This window comes from Gymnogyps californianus, chromosome 8 (genome assembly GCF_018139145.2).
Source record: "Gymnogyps californianus isolate 813 chromosome 8, ASM1813914v2, whole genome shotgun sequence".
Lineage (NCBI taxonomy): Eukaryota > Metazoa > Chordata > Aves > Accipitriformes > Cathartidae > Gymnogyps > Gymnogyps californianus.
In genome coordinates, this window is record NC_059478.1 from 24,555,797 (window position 1) to 24,568,842 (window position 13,046).

At 48.9% G+C, this 13,046-nt stretch overlaps 1 protein-coding gene across 4 annotated transcripts in view; it reads left to right on the forward strand.

Annotated features, from left to right (window-relative positions):
- The window catches only part of ST3GAL3 (ST3 beta-galactoside alpha-2,3-sialyltransferase 3), a 189,932-nt gene that overhangs the window by 171,464 nt on the left and 5,422 nt on the right, over positions 1 to 13,046 (forward strand). For 3 of the 4 annotated variants that reach the window (XM_050900775.1, XM_050900776.1, XM_050900778.1), the window contains one exon: positions 140 to 286. The exons of the other annotated variant lie outside the window; for it this stretch is intronic. In XM_050900775.1, the coding sequence (XP_050756732.1) occupies positions 140 to 286 (147 nt within the window). The remainder of the gene's footprint in view (positions 1 to 139; positions 287 to 13,046) is intronic. 4 annotated transcript variants of the gene reach the window in all.

Sequence of the window (13,046 nt, forward strand, 5' to 3'; positions counted from 1 at the left end):
GATATAGCCAAATACCCTGTTCCTGATTTTCTGCTTAGTAGCAGCAGTGCCCCTGTGAGCAGAGACAATAAGAGGAAATCTTTGATTATAGAAATGGCAACCTGCTAATGACTTCCATTCCTGCTTTCTCTCCTCTCAGAACATCCCCACCTTGGGAAGCGTAGCAATAACCATGGCGCTCCACAACTGTGATGAGGTGGCGGTAGCTGGGTTTGGCTATGACATGAGTTCACCCAATGCACCGCTGCACTACTATGAGAACATCAAGATGTCTGCCATCAAAGAGGTAGGGAGCTCCTGCCGAGCAGATCTTCCTCCCAAGCCCGCCGACTGCCCTGACTCCAGAGCCTGACTGGGATGGTGATGTCAACTTACAGCTTTCCTGTATGGGTCAAAACACAGCTCCACCCATGCATTTGCCTGTAAAATTCTAGACATTCTCCCAAGCGCAACGTGTGTTAAAAACAGTTATTTCTGCTGGGAAAAGTTCTCTGGAATGTGTATATAATGTGATTCCTTCTTCGAGCAGCAGGGAAAAGATTCACATAAATGTTAACTTGAGTAGGGTGAAAGGGAGCAATTCTGCTCTGGGGTTGAAAAGATGTGACCTCCTCCTGCTTTTTGATCCGTTGTATTGCTCTCTAATCCATAGGCTTCTTTTGCTAGATGATCCCCTTCTCAGCCCCTGTGAAATGTGGGGGAGGTGAGATTAGCCCGTACATGTTAGCTCTCAGCTGACTGTTCAGCAGCAGTTAGCTAGTGTAAACACATCATGGCTCTGTGGAGACTGCTCTTTAAAGCCAGAGCTACATTAGAAACATTTTCTGGTACTACCACAGTGAGAGGAACAGCATTTTTAGAGGAACAAAAGCTCTCATGTTGGTATAATGCAGCAGTATAAAGACTCTCTTTCAGGTCTGTCCATTTCCTGTACCAAACTAGAGCAAACTTGGACACTGGTCACAGCTTCTATAGTGGGAAGGTTTGCTGCTTTTTTGGTAGAGCTCAATCTCTCTCAGCACAGATGTGGCCCAGGTCTTTCTAAGATTGCTTCCGCTTCTTCACTGGCTCCTAGGTAGGGAAACTTTCTCCATCCTACTCCACATTGTGAAAAGTTGTATTGTTCGTGGACAGTAGCTGTCTCCTGGCACTTGGCATTTGTTCACCTTGAGCACTTTGCCATTGATCCAGGCCAGGAGGGAAGCTGGGAAGTTGTGTTTTTTCCAAATCACAAGATTGTATGTGTCTTAGGACTCTCACAGGCTGCAGGCTGCATGACCCTAGGCAGACTGTGAGGAATTAGAAATCAGTGATTAGTCAGCTTGAGAAATGAGAAGAGCATGTCTAATTATCAGAGTAATGAGGCTTTGGAACAACCTCTCAGCAGAGGCCAAGAGAACAAATCAAGTTTAGGAAAAGACTGTGAGGAGGTCCTCAATATATCAAGGGACTGGGCATTGTGGTCCTGAGGTACCTTCTGGGCCTGTGGAGGTACCAAGAAAGTCTGCCTTGCTCAATGGAATAACCATGGATTTAATCAGTCCTGGCTGGGAAAGTGAGTGCCCATTTACAGGATTTAAGGGGTACGTCCAGAGAGGAAAACTGAATTGAGTCACTATGTACAGAGGTGGTGTCTGGCTTGTGAAATCCCCAAACAGAAAATAGCTGAGGAATAACATTCTGGCAGTAGTAGAGGAGGTCTCACCATTGGCTTGCCCAGTTCTGACTCTTCCCTGGGCATCTGCTTATAACTGCTGCCTGAGACAGGACCCTGGGCTACCCAGGCCCAGGTCTGAGTCAGTACAGCTGGTTCCTTAGTCTTCCAGCAAAGACACGTCTACACCAGAGTGAAGATGGATGCAGATACCTGGCTCCAGCAGTGGGTACAGAGACTGTTCATGAAAGTTTCGGGAAAAGCTTTTGTCTCTGTGGTGCCACTGTGTCCAGTTTGGTGAATCGGCTGCCTTTGGTGGAGAATCACTCTTGCCTAGTTGTTCCTCCTGTCTCATAAGGGTGTCAGTCCCACGGTCTGCTCTTGGACATGGGGACAATCACAGCAGGTGTGCTGTGCCAAGCCTGTTTTGCAACCTAGTAGGTGTTTCTGACCTCAAGGACACCTACACAGGAGCTGACAAGAATGAAGTCTTCTTGCTCTTGATCCTTACATGGATCAATGGGAAAAGATGGCAAAAAGAGTTGGATGAAAGAGTCTCTGGTTGAAGTTGCCGGTCCAGATCACTTGAATCTTTGATTCTGGAGGCCAGCACCCTGAGTGGGATGCAGAAGCCAGTGGAAGACAGGAGGGAGTCACTCTTGGACACCGTATGTGGTCTCAGGAATAAACCTTGCATGGCACAGGGCAGTAGATGAGGATGAACATGTGAAATGCAACCAGTAGGGTCTCCTAGAGAGACCAGTTGGTGCCTGGTTTGTCAGGCCTCTGCTGTCTGGAAGCTGTCAGTCATCATGTCCAGGATGTTCTGTACGGAGGTGAGGGAGCGTTGAAAGGTTCTGGTGACGCCTCACTAATTCAGATGTCAGTGGATTTGTTTCTGCAGCCGGGGCTGTTGATGAGAGCTCTGCAGGTCAGTGGAGCTGGTTCTAGGAGGAAGGTTCCTGTTCCACTTGAAGACTGGTTATCTGATATGTGTCTGCCCATCTAATCCTCGCATCCTCACCCACAGGCTCCTCTTACATTTCGCTGCCCTGGTACAAGAAAAGCCATCTGTTCCCGAGTATCAATAATTAATGCTTCTCCTGCCTTTGCCCCTCCCAATATGACAAATTGTTTGTGATATTGTGGAATGTGAAGAGCAGAGAGAGGATTGCATTTCTTTCTCTCCCATTTAATATTAATGGTAGCTGGTAATTGTTAGTCACCTGAGGCTGAAGTTGAAAGGTGAAGGGCATAATAGTTGGATTTTGTCTTCTGCAATTGCCCTCAAAGAACACACAAATGGAGATTTGCCCCACTCTAGACTGGAAGCATCCTGCACACCCTGCTTGAAGAGAGACCTGCATGAGGTTTGCACATCAGGAGGCTGGCCTGCATTTCACCTTGCCCTTGGCATTAGTGAAAGAAGACTGACCCAGAGCCAAGCTCCACCAAGGTTTTTGTCCGTTCCATCTGCTCTGACACCCAGAGGCCCAAGAGCATCCACAGCGTTTTCCTCAGTGTTACTTTGGACCTCTGGCATTGTGTCCAGGTCTAGTTCTTCCTGGTCCTCCTCTACATTTCAGCCTCTAAAGGAGCCACTAAAGCAGGCTGTGCCTTGAAATTATGCAGGTATCGTCTTTGTCCTCTGACTGGCCTGCAGACCCATGAAGGCTGGAGTACTCATTCCTGGGCAGGGGAGTGGAACAGGTTTGCTGAACATAGCAACATCACAGCACTGAAACAACTGCCATGGGATGTAGCTGTTCCACCATAACAAACATCCCAGGCAGGAACCCCTGCAGTTTGACCAGGCTTTGGTGGGGCAGAACCTCTATTTCTGAAGTTCAAATCTTTTCCCTGACTGCTGGGCTCCTCCAGCCTGAATGACCGAAAATCTTCAGTGTTTAAGCCTGGAGAGCAGCTGCAGGGAAGCACTCCAGCTCCACCCTGAAACCATCACTGTCTTTACAGGGGAAATGTAAACACCAGCAGCGTCCTGGGTCTGGAGGTGCCACACGTGTGTGTTTGGCTCATGGGAGCCTCCCTGGGAACATCCATCAAGCCCCTTCCCTTGCCTGGTGTCTGTAGGGAGAACGGGCCTGCCGGCGAGCGTGCGTCCTCTCGGCAAGGTGTGTCGCTGATTTACGCTTGAGGCCTGCTTGACATCTCTCTGGACACCCTTGAAACCCTGTGACTCATCTCTGAGGAATTTGTTCTGATTACATAAAAAAAGCCAGCAAAATGCGCTCGCTTGCTCACAGCTGGGCGGAGATGCCTCTCCCATGCCAAGATTGAGGTGATAAAATCTCTGTGGAAATGAATGTGATTTTTCCTGTTGCTCTGTGGGACTGGCAGCTGAATTTCCAAGAGGCGAAATGGGCAGCCCCAGTGTTTTGCTTAGTCTTTGCTTTCCCTGCGGGACTAAAAGCCCTCAAGGTCCAAGATTGTGCGGCTGTTGCTACCACAGAAGGCAGCTGCCTCCACTGCCTCTTCCAGCATCTCCAACTCCCGAGGGCTGGGCAGGCATTTCCTGCCCCAGAGGAAAAGCCTCTGCGAGGAGGCAGATGCTCTGGAGCTTCATCGGTGTTACCAGTCAAGGGGAAGTATATGGTCTTGGGACTCTGGTCAGTAGTATGGCTGCAAAACACATATGGATTCTCCTGTGCTTGTGAATGCTCATGAGGGTAAATTTCTCCAGTTTAGTCCTGGATGGCTTCCTTACTGTCATGGTACCCCTTTGGCTAGTTCAGGTCAGCTGCCCCGGCTCTGCTCCCTCCCAGCTTCTTGCACACCTGCTTGCTGGCAGAGCACGGGAGACTGAAAAGTCCTTGGCTTAAGATAAGCGCTACTTAGCAACAACTAAAACATCAGAGTGTTATCAACATCATTCTCACACTAAATCCAAAACGCAGCACTGTACCAGCTACTAAAAAGAAAGTTAACTCTGTCCCAGCCGAAACCAGGACGCTTACCCACTGTCCTGGGTAGCTCAGTGTACTCCAGCGCGGGTATGTCCAGGCAGACCTGGTGGAGAAGACCCTTTTCTGTTCTTAAGTGTGCTCTGGAGAGCTGGAAGCACACTGGTGCGGTGCTTTCAGTTTCAGGCTGTGAGCTGGAAGATCAATGCTTGCAGTGCAAAACCACCCCTCGATCCCAGCTCCACTGCCCAGCACCTTCTCCCCTCGTCTCTCATCATCTCCCCATCATGGCCAGGGGTGCAGAGTCCCTGGCCTGCACTTCAGCAGGGGTTTTCTGGGTGGTATGAAGACAGCCTGCTGTTCTCTGGTCTGTTACTGGGAGACTGCTGCCTAATAGACCTGGTGCTGTTGTGCAAACTCTCACAGGTGATTTTTCAGCTCTGATCCTGTCTCTTTGTTTTAACTTACAAAATGCAGAATGTCCAAGTGTTTCTTCTCCCTTCAGTTACTGTTTTCCCTGTTCCCGATAACTTTGCAACAGCTTTTGACCCTTGGCTGCTTCCATGAATGCTGTACAGAAAATGATTGAGTCCTTGCCAAGGTGTCTGCTCACTTGTTTCTGTTTTCGTGGCAATAAGTCCATCGGAGCTGAATTTTTATATAGTTTATTGTATTTTTATTTCTTGCTCAGGTCCTGTAAGGCTTCCTGCCCAAGCACTCCATAAAAGTGTGTTTTTATCAGAGGTCACTGTCTTCTATTAATGTAGAAGTGTCAGGTGCACTGGGAACATAGTGAAGGAAACTTGGAAATGGAGGTGAGGAAAAAGGGACTAATTTTAAAATAGAGTGAAGGCTTTTCCGGATAAAAAAATGGATGAACCTGCCTACACGGATTACAGTAGACCTTCATTGCTAATGGCAAAACAGGCTAGTGTTTCAGGCAGAAATTGTTTCAGGATGGGAAAGTGACAGTGTTTAGAATAGTAAAAACGTATCCATAAGGAGCTGATGAAACTGAGAGAGCAGGAAGCTGCGTTAAAACATGGGAATGAAGCACAAGACTGGCTCCCAGCATCCCTCCCCCATGTGCTCTGCCCCAGCACACAGCCTTCCCCAGCCTCGTGATCCAGAGGTGAGCTTCAGTCTCCTGGTCATTTCTTGCAGGAGCAAGAATGTGAGCAAGGAGTCACCTCGGACGCCACACAGGGAACACCCGTGCTGTCCTCTCAGCAGCTGGCTGCAGACTGCCTCACACACTTACAGTTGGTAAAAATGGAGAATGCGTGGTTAAAAGCCACCCTTATCCATCCAGAGCCCATCTGTGGCATTGGTGTCGCGTGGTGAAGCTGCTGACTAGTCTCCTTTTCACTGTAGAAGCAGATCAAGCGCCAGTGCCGATGTTGTTGGAGGTGTCAGCTCCTTTGATACAGCTGTGCCCGGCACTTCAGTGACTCGCTGCCTGACCCGAGGGGGAGGTGGCGCGACTGCCTTTGACGGCTTCTTTCTGATCATTGGCTCCGCTTCCCCAGCAGGTCTTTGTGGGATGCTGGAGGACACCATCTTGTAACACTTCTTATTCAGCCTGTGTAAGGGCTGTCACAAGGGCCAGGGGAGGTGGCCTGCAGCACGCAGTGACACACAGCTTTGTCTCTGTCTCTCCCCGCCAGCAGCTACCTCTCAGAATAATCCACAAACATCAAGTTTGGAGTCTCGGCCCATAAAGGCACAAACAATAGTGCTTTATCATCATCTGGGCTCTCTCTGTGAAGCTGTCCTTTGCATTTTAAATCAACGCAAGTTGCTTGGGAGGGGGTGGTTGGGCTGCTTCAGGCCTCCAAGTACCTTAAAGTTTGCGGTAACCAACAAGAAGAACAAAACTCCTTTGAAAGCCGGGCAGATGTCTAGCCTGGTGATTTATAGACTGAAAACACAGCTATTCGAGCCTGGCTGATGAATTGCGACTGGAGTACAAGGAATGGTGCAGACTGAAATGGAGGTCAGCTTTGGAGGGGGAGGTTAGGGGCTGGGGCAGGGGGACCCCTGAAAGGGCAGTGCTTTTTCTTGGGGCCGGCGGTGATGACTGATGAGGTTTATACATTTTTGTCTTTGTTTAAAAGCCACCTGTTTGACAGCATTTTGGCTGAACGAAGGCCTCACATGCTGTTCCTGTGGCTAAGGACTGTGTGTCTATGTAATAGAAATCTGGAAAAGATTGATGGAATAGTAGTCACGACCAGAGCACAGGTATGGCCTTGTTCAGTAGGATAGAAGTACGGTAACACTCGTGGGGTACCACTGTGCACTAATAACAGCAAGGAAGGTAAGGCTGTAGGATGGACAAAAACAGATTTAGGGTTTGGACAAGATCTCTGTAGGAAAAGACAGTAAAAGATCTACAGGGATGTGCTAGAGCCCGGCTGCTGACCCCAACATTGAACACAGACCTCTGTAGGGGTGCTAGGTACCACCAGAAATCGCACGGTCACAGATGTACAGTAGGAGCCAGTATTACTGTCAAGGGGAGAGCCCAGGTATTCCCAGATGCAGTAGCTAGCACAGCTCTTCTCACCAACTGTGAGGGCACAAGAAGAGCTGATGGCCTTTCAGAGCTGTTTTTAGCATGCATGAAGATCTTGCAGAGGGACATTTTGGGAAATAGCCTTTGATCAAGTGCCTTCATGGTTAAATTAAATGGAAAGGCAATAGAAGGGATGTTATAACTCAGATTTTGCTTCCAAAAGGAGGGAGCTTGATAAGCAGGGCTGTATCTAGACTGTGGGGTGGCGCTCAGCAGTGCTGGCGGGGTGCTCAGTGGAATTGGGACATGTGTGCAGACTCTGACCTCTCTGAGTTTAGGCCTAGCCTAGGAGAATGGGCTACCAAAAGCAGATGCACTGAAGAGCTCATAGACTCATTGTAGACTTGAAATCTTTTTTGTGAAAAGTGCAAAAATTATCTGCAACTCATGTTTGCAGCAAGGGGGAAACTGGCAGAAAAAGGCTGTAGACATAACTTCATAAATAACTTCTTCGAAGTGGTGTTAGAAGTAACAGGAGTGGGGGAGAGCGTCAGGAGACTTCAACCTTGATGGTTTGAAAGGACAGAGATAAAGTGGAAACTGGCCAAAGTCAAGTTGAATTAGATCTTGCAAAGGAAAATAAACAATCACTGGACAGTCCCACTGCCAAACAAATAATATGGAAACACAGAAAGAATTACCAGGTCTGTGGCATCCAGGGAGGTGAAGGAAGCAGGAGGCATAGGGATTAAAGAGCCAAAGTGGGAACCACATGAATGAATATATTACCTCCATAAGGGTGATATGATGAACGTGAGGGAAAGGCTGGCTTACAGTGGGAAGTTCATAGAAACAGAAAGTTACTGGGTCAGCAGTGAAAGGCAAAAGCTGTTGAAGCTAATGCACTAGGTGTGAGAGCCTGAGAGATCTCTGTTCCAACCACTGCGCTGTTGAGCCAATTCAGCTGCAAGTCCAGAGGAAGAGGTCCTCCATAAATCTATTAGTTTACACGTGGTTCCACAGGATTAGATTGTAGTGGACATAATACCTCTTTTTCCTTTCTCTTTTGGGGGGATGGGAGCGAGGCAAAGAAAATAATCCTGTCAAATTCAGACCTCTTAATCTGACCTCAGAGGTACTATTCAAACTTCAGAGCAGAGTTTAAATGAAAGAATAATTAAATCCTGAAAGCAAACACAACATGGATTTACCAAAGGCAGGTTACAAAAACTAATTTAATATCTTTATTTGATTAAAAAAAAAAAAATCATTCTGGGGACAGAGGAAGTGTAGTAGCCCAGTCTGTCTGAAGTTCAGTTAAGCGTGCGATACTGTGCCGTGTGAGATGATATTAGTTAAGCTTCAGAAGCTACGGTTTGGTGCAACACTTGTATGTGAATAGTCTCTCTAGAGGAGAACACAAAGAGCAGCACTGAATGGATGGCTGGGAGTTCCCCTGCAGGAGGTCATGTTTAGTGTTTGCTTTAATGATTTTTGGCACAGAAGGCAATGGCGTGCAAGTGGAATTTGTGATGAGACAAAACCAGGTGTGGTCAATACAAAGGAGGATCAAAATACCATCCGGGAAGACCATGAGCACCTTGAGAACAGGAGTAAACTGGGTGGCATGAAACCTAAGAGTATGAATGGAAGGTCATGCTGTTTGGGGCAATACCAGAAATTTTGACTCTAAGCTGGGATAGCATTATTTGGCAATGGCAGAGGAGGAAGGTGCTTAGATAGGTACTATCTAATAATGGATAAGTTTCAGGATGCCAGGCTCTTACTGTGAAAAAAAGGCAAATACATCTCCGGAAAGACTAGAGGAAAGGACTTCTTGTAGAGAGAGAGAATTGCCTCTGCATGAGGCAATGCTGAGCCTTTTTCTGGTTCACGAGAAGTAAATTTAGGGTAAATAGGGACAGAGGGAGCTACTACACTTCTGGGAAATTTTCCAGTTTTCACAGGGGAGATGAACAACCTGTTTTGGTAGAAGGAAGACATGGCTTGTTTAGCTTGGTAAAATGAAGACTGAGAAGAGATAAAATTGCTCTCTCTGTATGTATTAAGAATAAGCAGGAGCTAAAAGAGCTGTTTAAAATTTCAAGTTGGTATAAGAATGACTGGGCATAAAGGAGCTGTGAGTAAATCCCCTAAACATGAAAAGATAAGGGTGCCCAGCCCTCCCTTTTGTTTCAGTACGTGTGACTCCCGAGGGGGTGCAGGCGGGACGGGGCAGTCTGCGGTGCTGCCACATCCCAGCGGATGGACTGAGAGAGGAGGGGGCAACGGGTCCTGAGCGAGGCAGGGCACTGGCGTCATGGGAGGGCACTGGGAGGTGAAACTGCAGCTCAGGGGTGGCCGCAAAACACCTAGTGTGTGTGGTCACCGTGCCGGGACCAGAGCTAGGGCATGGGCAAGGCAGAATCATGAAAAATAACCAGCTCTAGAGACAAGGCAGTGAAGGTTAAAGGCACAGATAAGTTAGCACCGGTGGAGACTGGAAACTGTTACCAGTGAAGTAGCACTTCTTGCTGCTGCTGTGGTTTCTGTGGAGTTTTTCAGGGAGAAATGCTGCTGGCTTGCAGAAATACGGAGGATGTAACAGAACTGAGAAAACTCCTGCTTTACAACTTGCTGTTTTTCTTGAATGCGTTCCTCATTGACTTCACTCTCTCTGATTTAATCGTCCTCTATTTTAAGATTCTGCAATATACTTGATAAGACTAATGTGCTCTGAAGCTGAGGCATTCCCCAGTTGTAATTGATTACAGATGGGGAGCTTACCTTCCTCCTGGGTTGGTCTCTGAAACATTTTCTTAGTCTTAAAATATTCTACTTGGCTTCTCTTGAAGGGACAGAGGATGTTTTGTGCTTCCTTGTGGAATCATCAAGAAAAAAAGGACAGGTGGTTTGGGGCTGCTGCATTTGCATAACCCTGAAAGGTGGCTTTAACTGATGATAAATTTTGATCTAATAACTGTGACCAAACGATCAGACCCACTGCCACCTCTCTGGCATGGACAGCCATAATAGTGCATGTGCTTGCAGAGCAACTCTCCTCCTGCTGCTGCTCTCTCCGCTGAAAAGAGCAAACATTCGCCGCTCAGAGAGAGACCCAAAGCAAAGGAAATCCCAGCCTGATCCCCAAAGAACAAGAAGGGCTCTGGAGCCTCCTGGGACGTTCCTGTTGGAACTCCCAGAAGTTCATTACTCCAGCCGTGGGCTCAGACAAGCAGCTCATTTGTTTGCACAAGTGGAAGCAGTACCGGACGCCTGCTCAACGCGAGCAGCGGAGCGGGGAGAGGGCAGAGCCCATCTGCCAGGTTGCAGTAGCAGCGGTGGTGGTGACGTGCAGGGACAAGAAGGTGGAGGTGGCAGTGAATGCTCCAAGCTGCTACCTCACTGTCTGGAGAGGCAGATTCACAAGAGAAGAGCTAGTGTTTTCTGCTTGTGATGCTGAGGTGTAGCTTCAGGACTTGGGGCAGGAGGTTTGTGAATGTGAACAATCCCGCGTACAGGAATAGGAAATGAGGCAGTAACGGCTCGGTGTGCACAGGAAGAGAGGGTCAAAGCAGTCAGAAGGGACAGTGAGCATCTTGCCAAAGTGCATCCAGCATCCGAGGGCAAGAACAGGCTTCTTTGCAATAGTAGCGGGAATGAACCACCAGCATTGCAGCCACTTCATGTAATCATCCTCCAGGCTTGGATCCTGCTCACAATCCTCTGCTTAAAACGTCAAAATGAGCACTCTGACAGCACAACCCTGTCCATGGGGACGCGGGTGGCCAGAGCGTTGCCTCAGGACACTGCATCAGCTGAAAGATTTCCAGGACAACTTGCCTGTAAGCTTGGTTACACAGAACACCTCGGCTTACCCAGTGAGGGGTGGCAAAAGAGAACTTCCTGTTAGAACAGCCATAATGTGGTCCTGGCCCCAAAGCAAACCTGAGCCTGCCAAGGCCTGGCTTTTCATGATACCCTGCAGCTGGCTCACAGAGCCCTCCCGCCTGCTGGGCCCTGCTGGCAGTATGTGCTGCCCGGGCTGTGCTACCCAGGGTGCTATTTAGGATGTATACACCCTAAAACCTGCTGGGTTTTAGGGTGTATTTTGTTGCCTTTCCCCTGTCGGGGCAATGGGAGTGAGGTGCCTGCCTCTCTCTGGCAGTTTTGAGAAATCTGCTCCAGCTTTTCTCCCCACTGCTGCCACTGGTGCTGGAATGCAGCTTCCTTTGCCTGATTAGCTCTGTCTGTCAGTGGGGTGAGTCCCTCTCCTGTAATCAGTAACTGGAGCTGGTGTTGAAGACATGCCTCATCCCTCCTGCCTGTGTTACTGTCGGGCGTGGGGGGAGCAGCACCGCACCGAGCGCCCTGCTGCTGCTCTTTGGGAGGGACGAAAGCCCGTCCTCACCAGGGAATCCTCTTCCTCTGTGGTCTTACATTCAACCACAAAACATTTGAGAGTACTGCCACGGACACCACTAAGATCCATGGATCAAGTGGGAGGGTGAATTCCCTTACATGTGGCTTTCTGCTTGGAAAGAGGAGTTTGTGGCAGTGCCCACGGTATAGAGCAGCCTGGATGCTGAACAGCTAGAGGTTTATAGGTCTTGCCAGCAGCCTTGCAGTCAGTGCTGGAGCCAGACCCAGCTGTAATTTGAGAGACTGCAATTGTATCACTCAAAGTTTTATTATCCACCTCCTGCACTTAAATTCCTGCTCCACTTACACCTTTCACAAAGCAGATTTCCTCTTGCCATCAGATAAGGCACTTGCATGTGGCCTGAGGTGACGTTTTAGGTGGTTTGAGTTTGCCTAGAAGCAGCTGCTTCCCCAGTTACTGTCTGTACCAAGGGATGCAAGCAGGTTGTCCTGGGTGAAACCACTTGGCTTCTCATGCTGTTTGATGAGGCTGAAAGACATGAAGGAGGGATCAGATTGTGCTATGACGTATCGGGCACATCAGGCTCGCTGGTGCTCCAGATAGGCTTTGAACAACAAGCCTGGCCAGATGTAAGCGAATGCATTGAGACCTGGTGTTCCCAGCACGGCCTCTGTGCCAGCAGACAGCTGCTCGCTGCCTGTTGGCAGGAGCACACGCACACACTTGGCTGCCTGTGCCGGTGCCGTGCATTCCTAGCAAGGGGCTGTGTTGTCAGAAGAGACGCTGCTGCATGGCAGGGGCCAAGCCCGGGACCCCCAGCTGACATGCCACATGTGGGACTGTTTCCAGCACGTTGGGGGATCCTGGCTCTCTGGCTCCAAGTGACAGGCACACACAGCCCTGCTCTCCCAGCTCCCTGTGCTCTGCACCACCATCACTCCCACTGCAGCTTTCTGAAATTCATGCTTTTTTCCTTTTATGAGCCAGCTTTCTTCCTGGTGCCAGTTTTCAGTTTCTGCTTTTATGCTAGCAACAGCCAAGCACTGAGTTGTTTCTGGCAGCATCCTTTCAGTTTAGACACGGGGTCTTCTGCATTTTCAGAGTCCCAAAGAGCACCAGCAGTTTACCACGTGTGGCCCTGTTGTTCCCGGTGCTGGTGCACCCTTTGCAGCATTCAGGTAACAGTGTCACTGGAAGCAGAGGAAGTCAAAGACTTCTTTTGAACACAGGTTACAAGATAAGACATGCCTGAACTTCCCTTAGCAGCTTTAACTGTCGTCGTTCCTGTGCACTGAGGGGATGGAAGTGGCTTGTAAATGCACAGTAGCAGCAAGAGAGGTATTTCCAAAATGTGCTGGAGATCTAGAGAGGGACCTTCAGTCCCTTGGACTTCTTGGCATCAGGCTGCACACCGTAACCGGGGCTGTCAGTGCCACACAGCAATCATGGCTGAGAGCTGCTTGTCCTGGACAGGACAGGACAAGCAGCGGATGACAGGAGAGCGACATGCATGCTGTGTGTGATGGATACAACCAGTGCTTTGCAGGTAGGTGCCCATGGTTTTGCAGT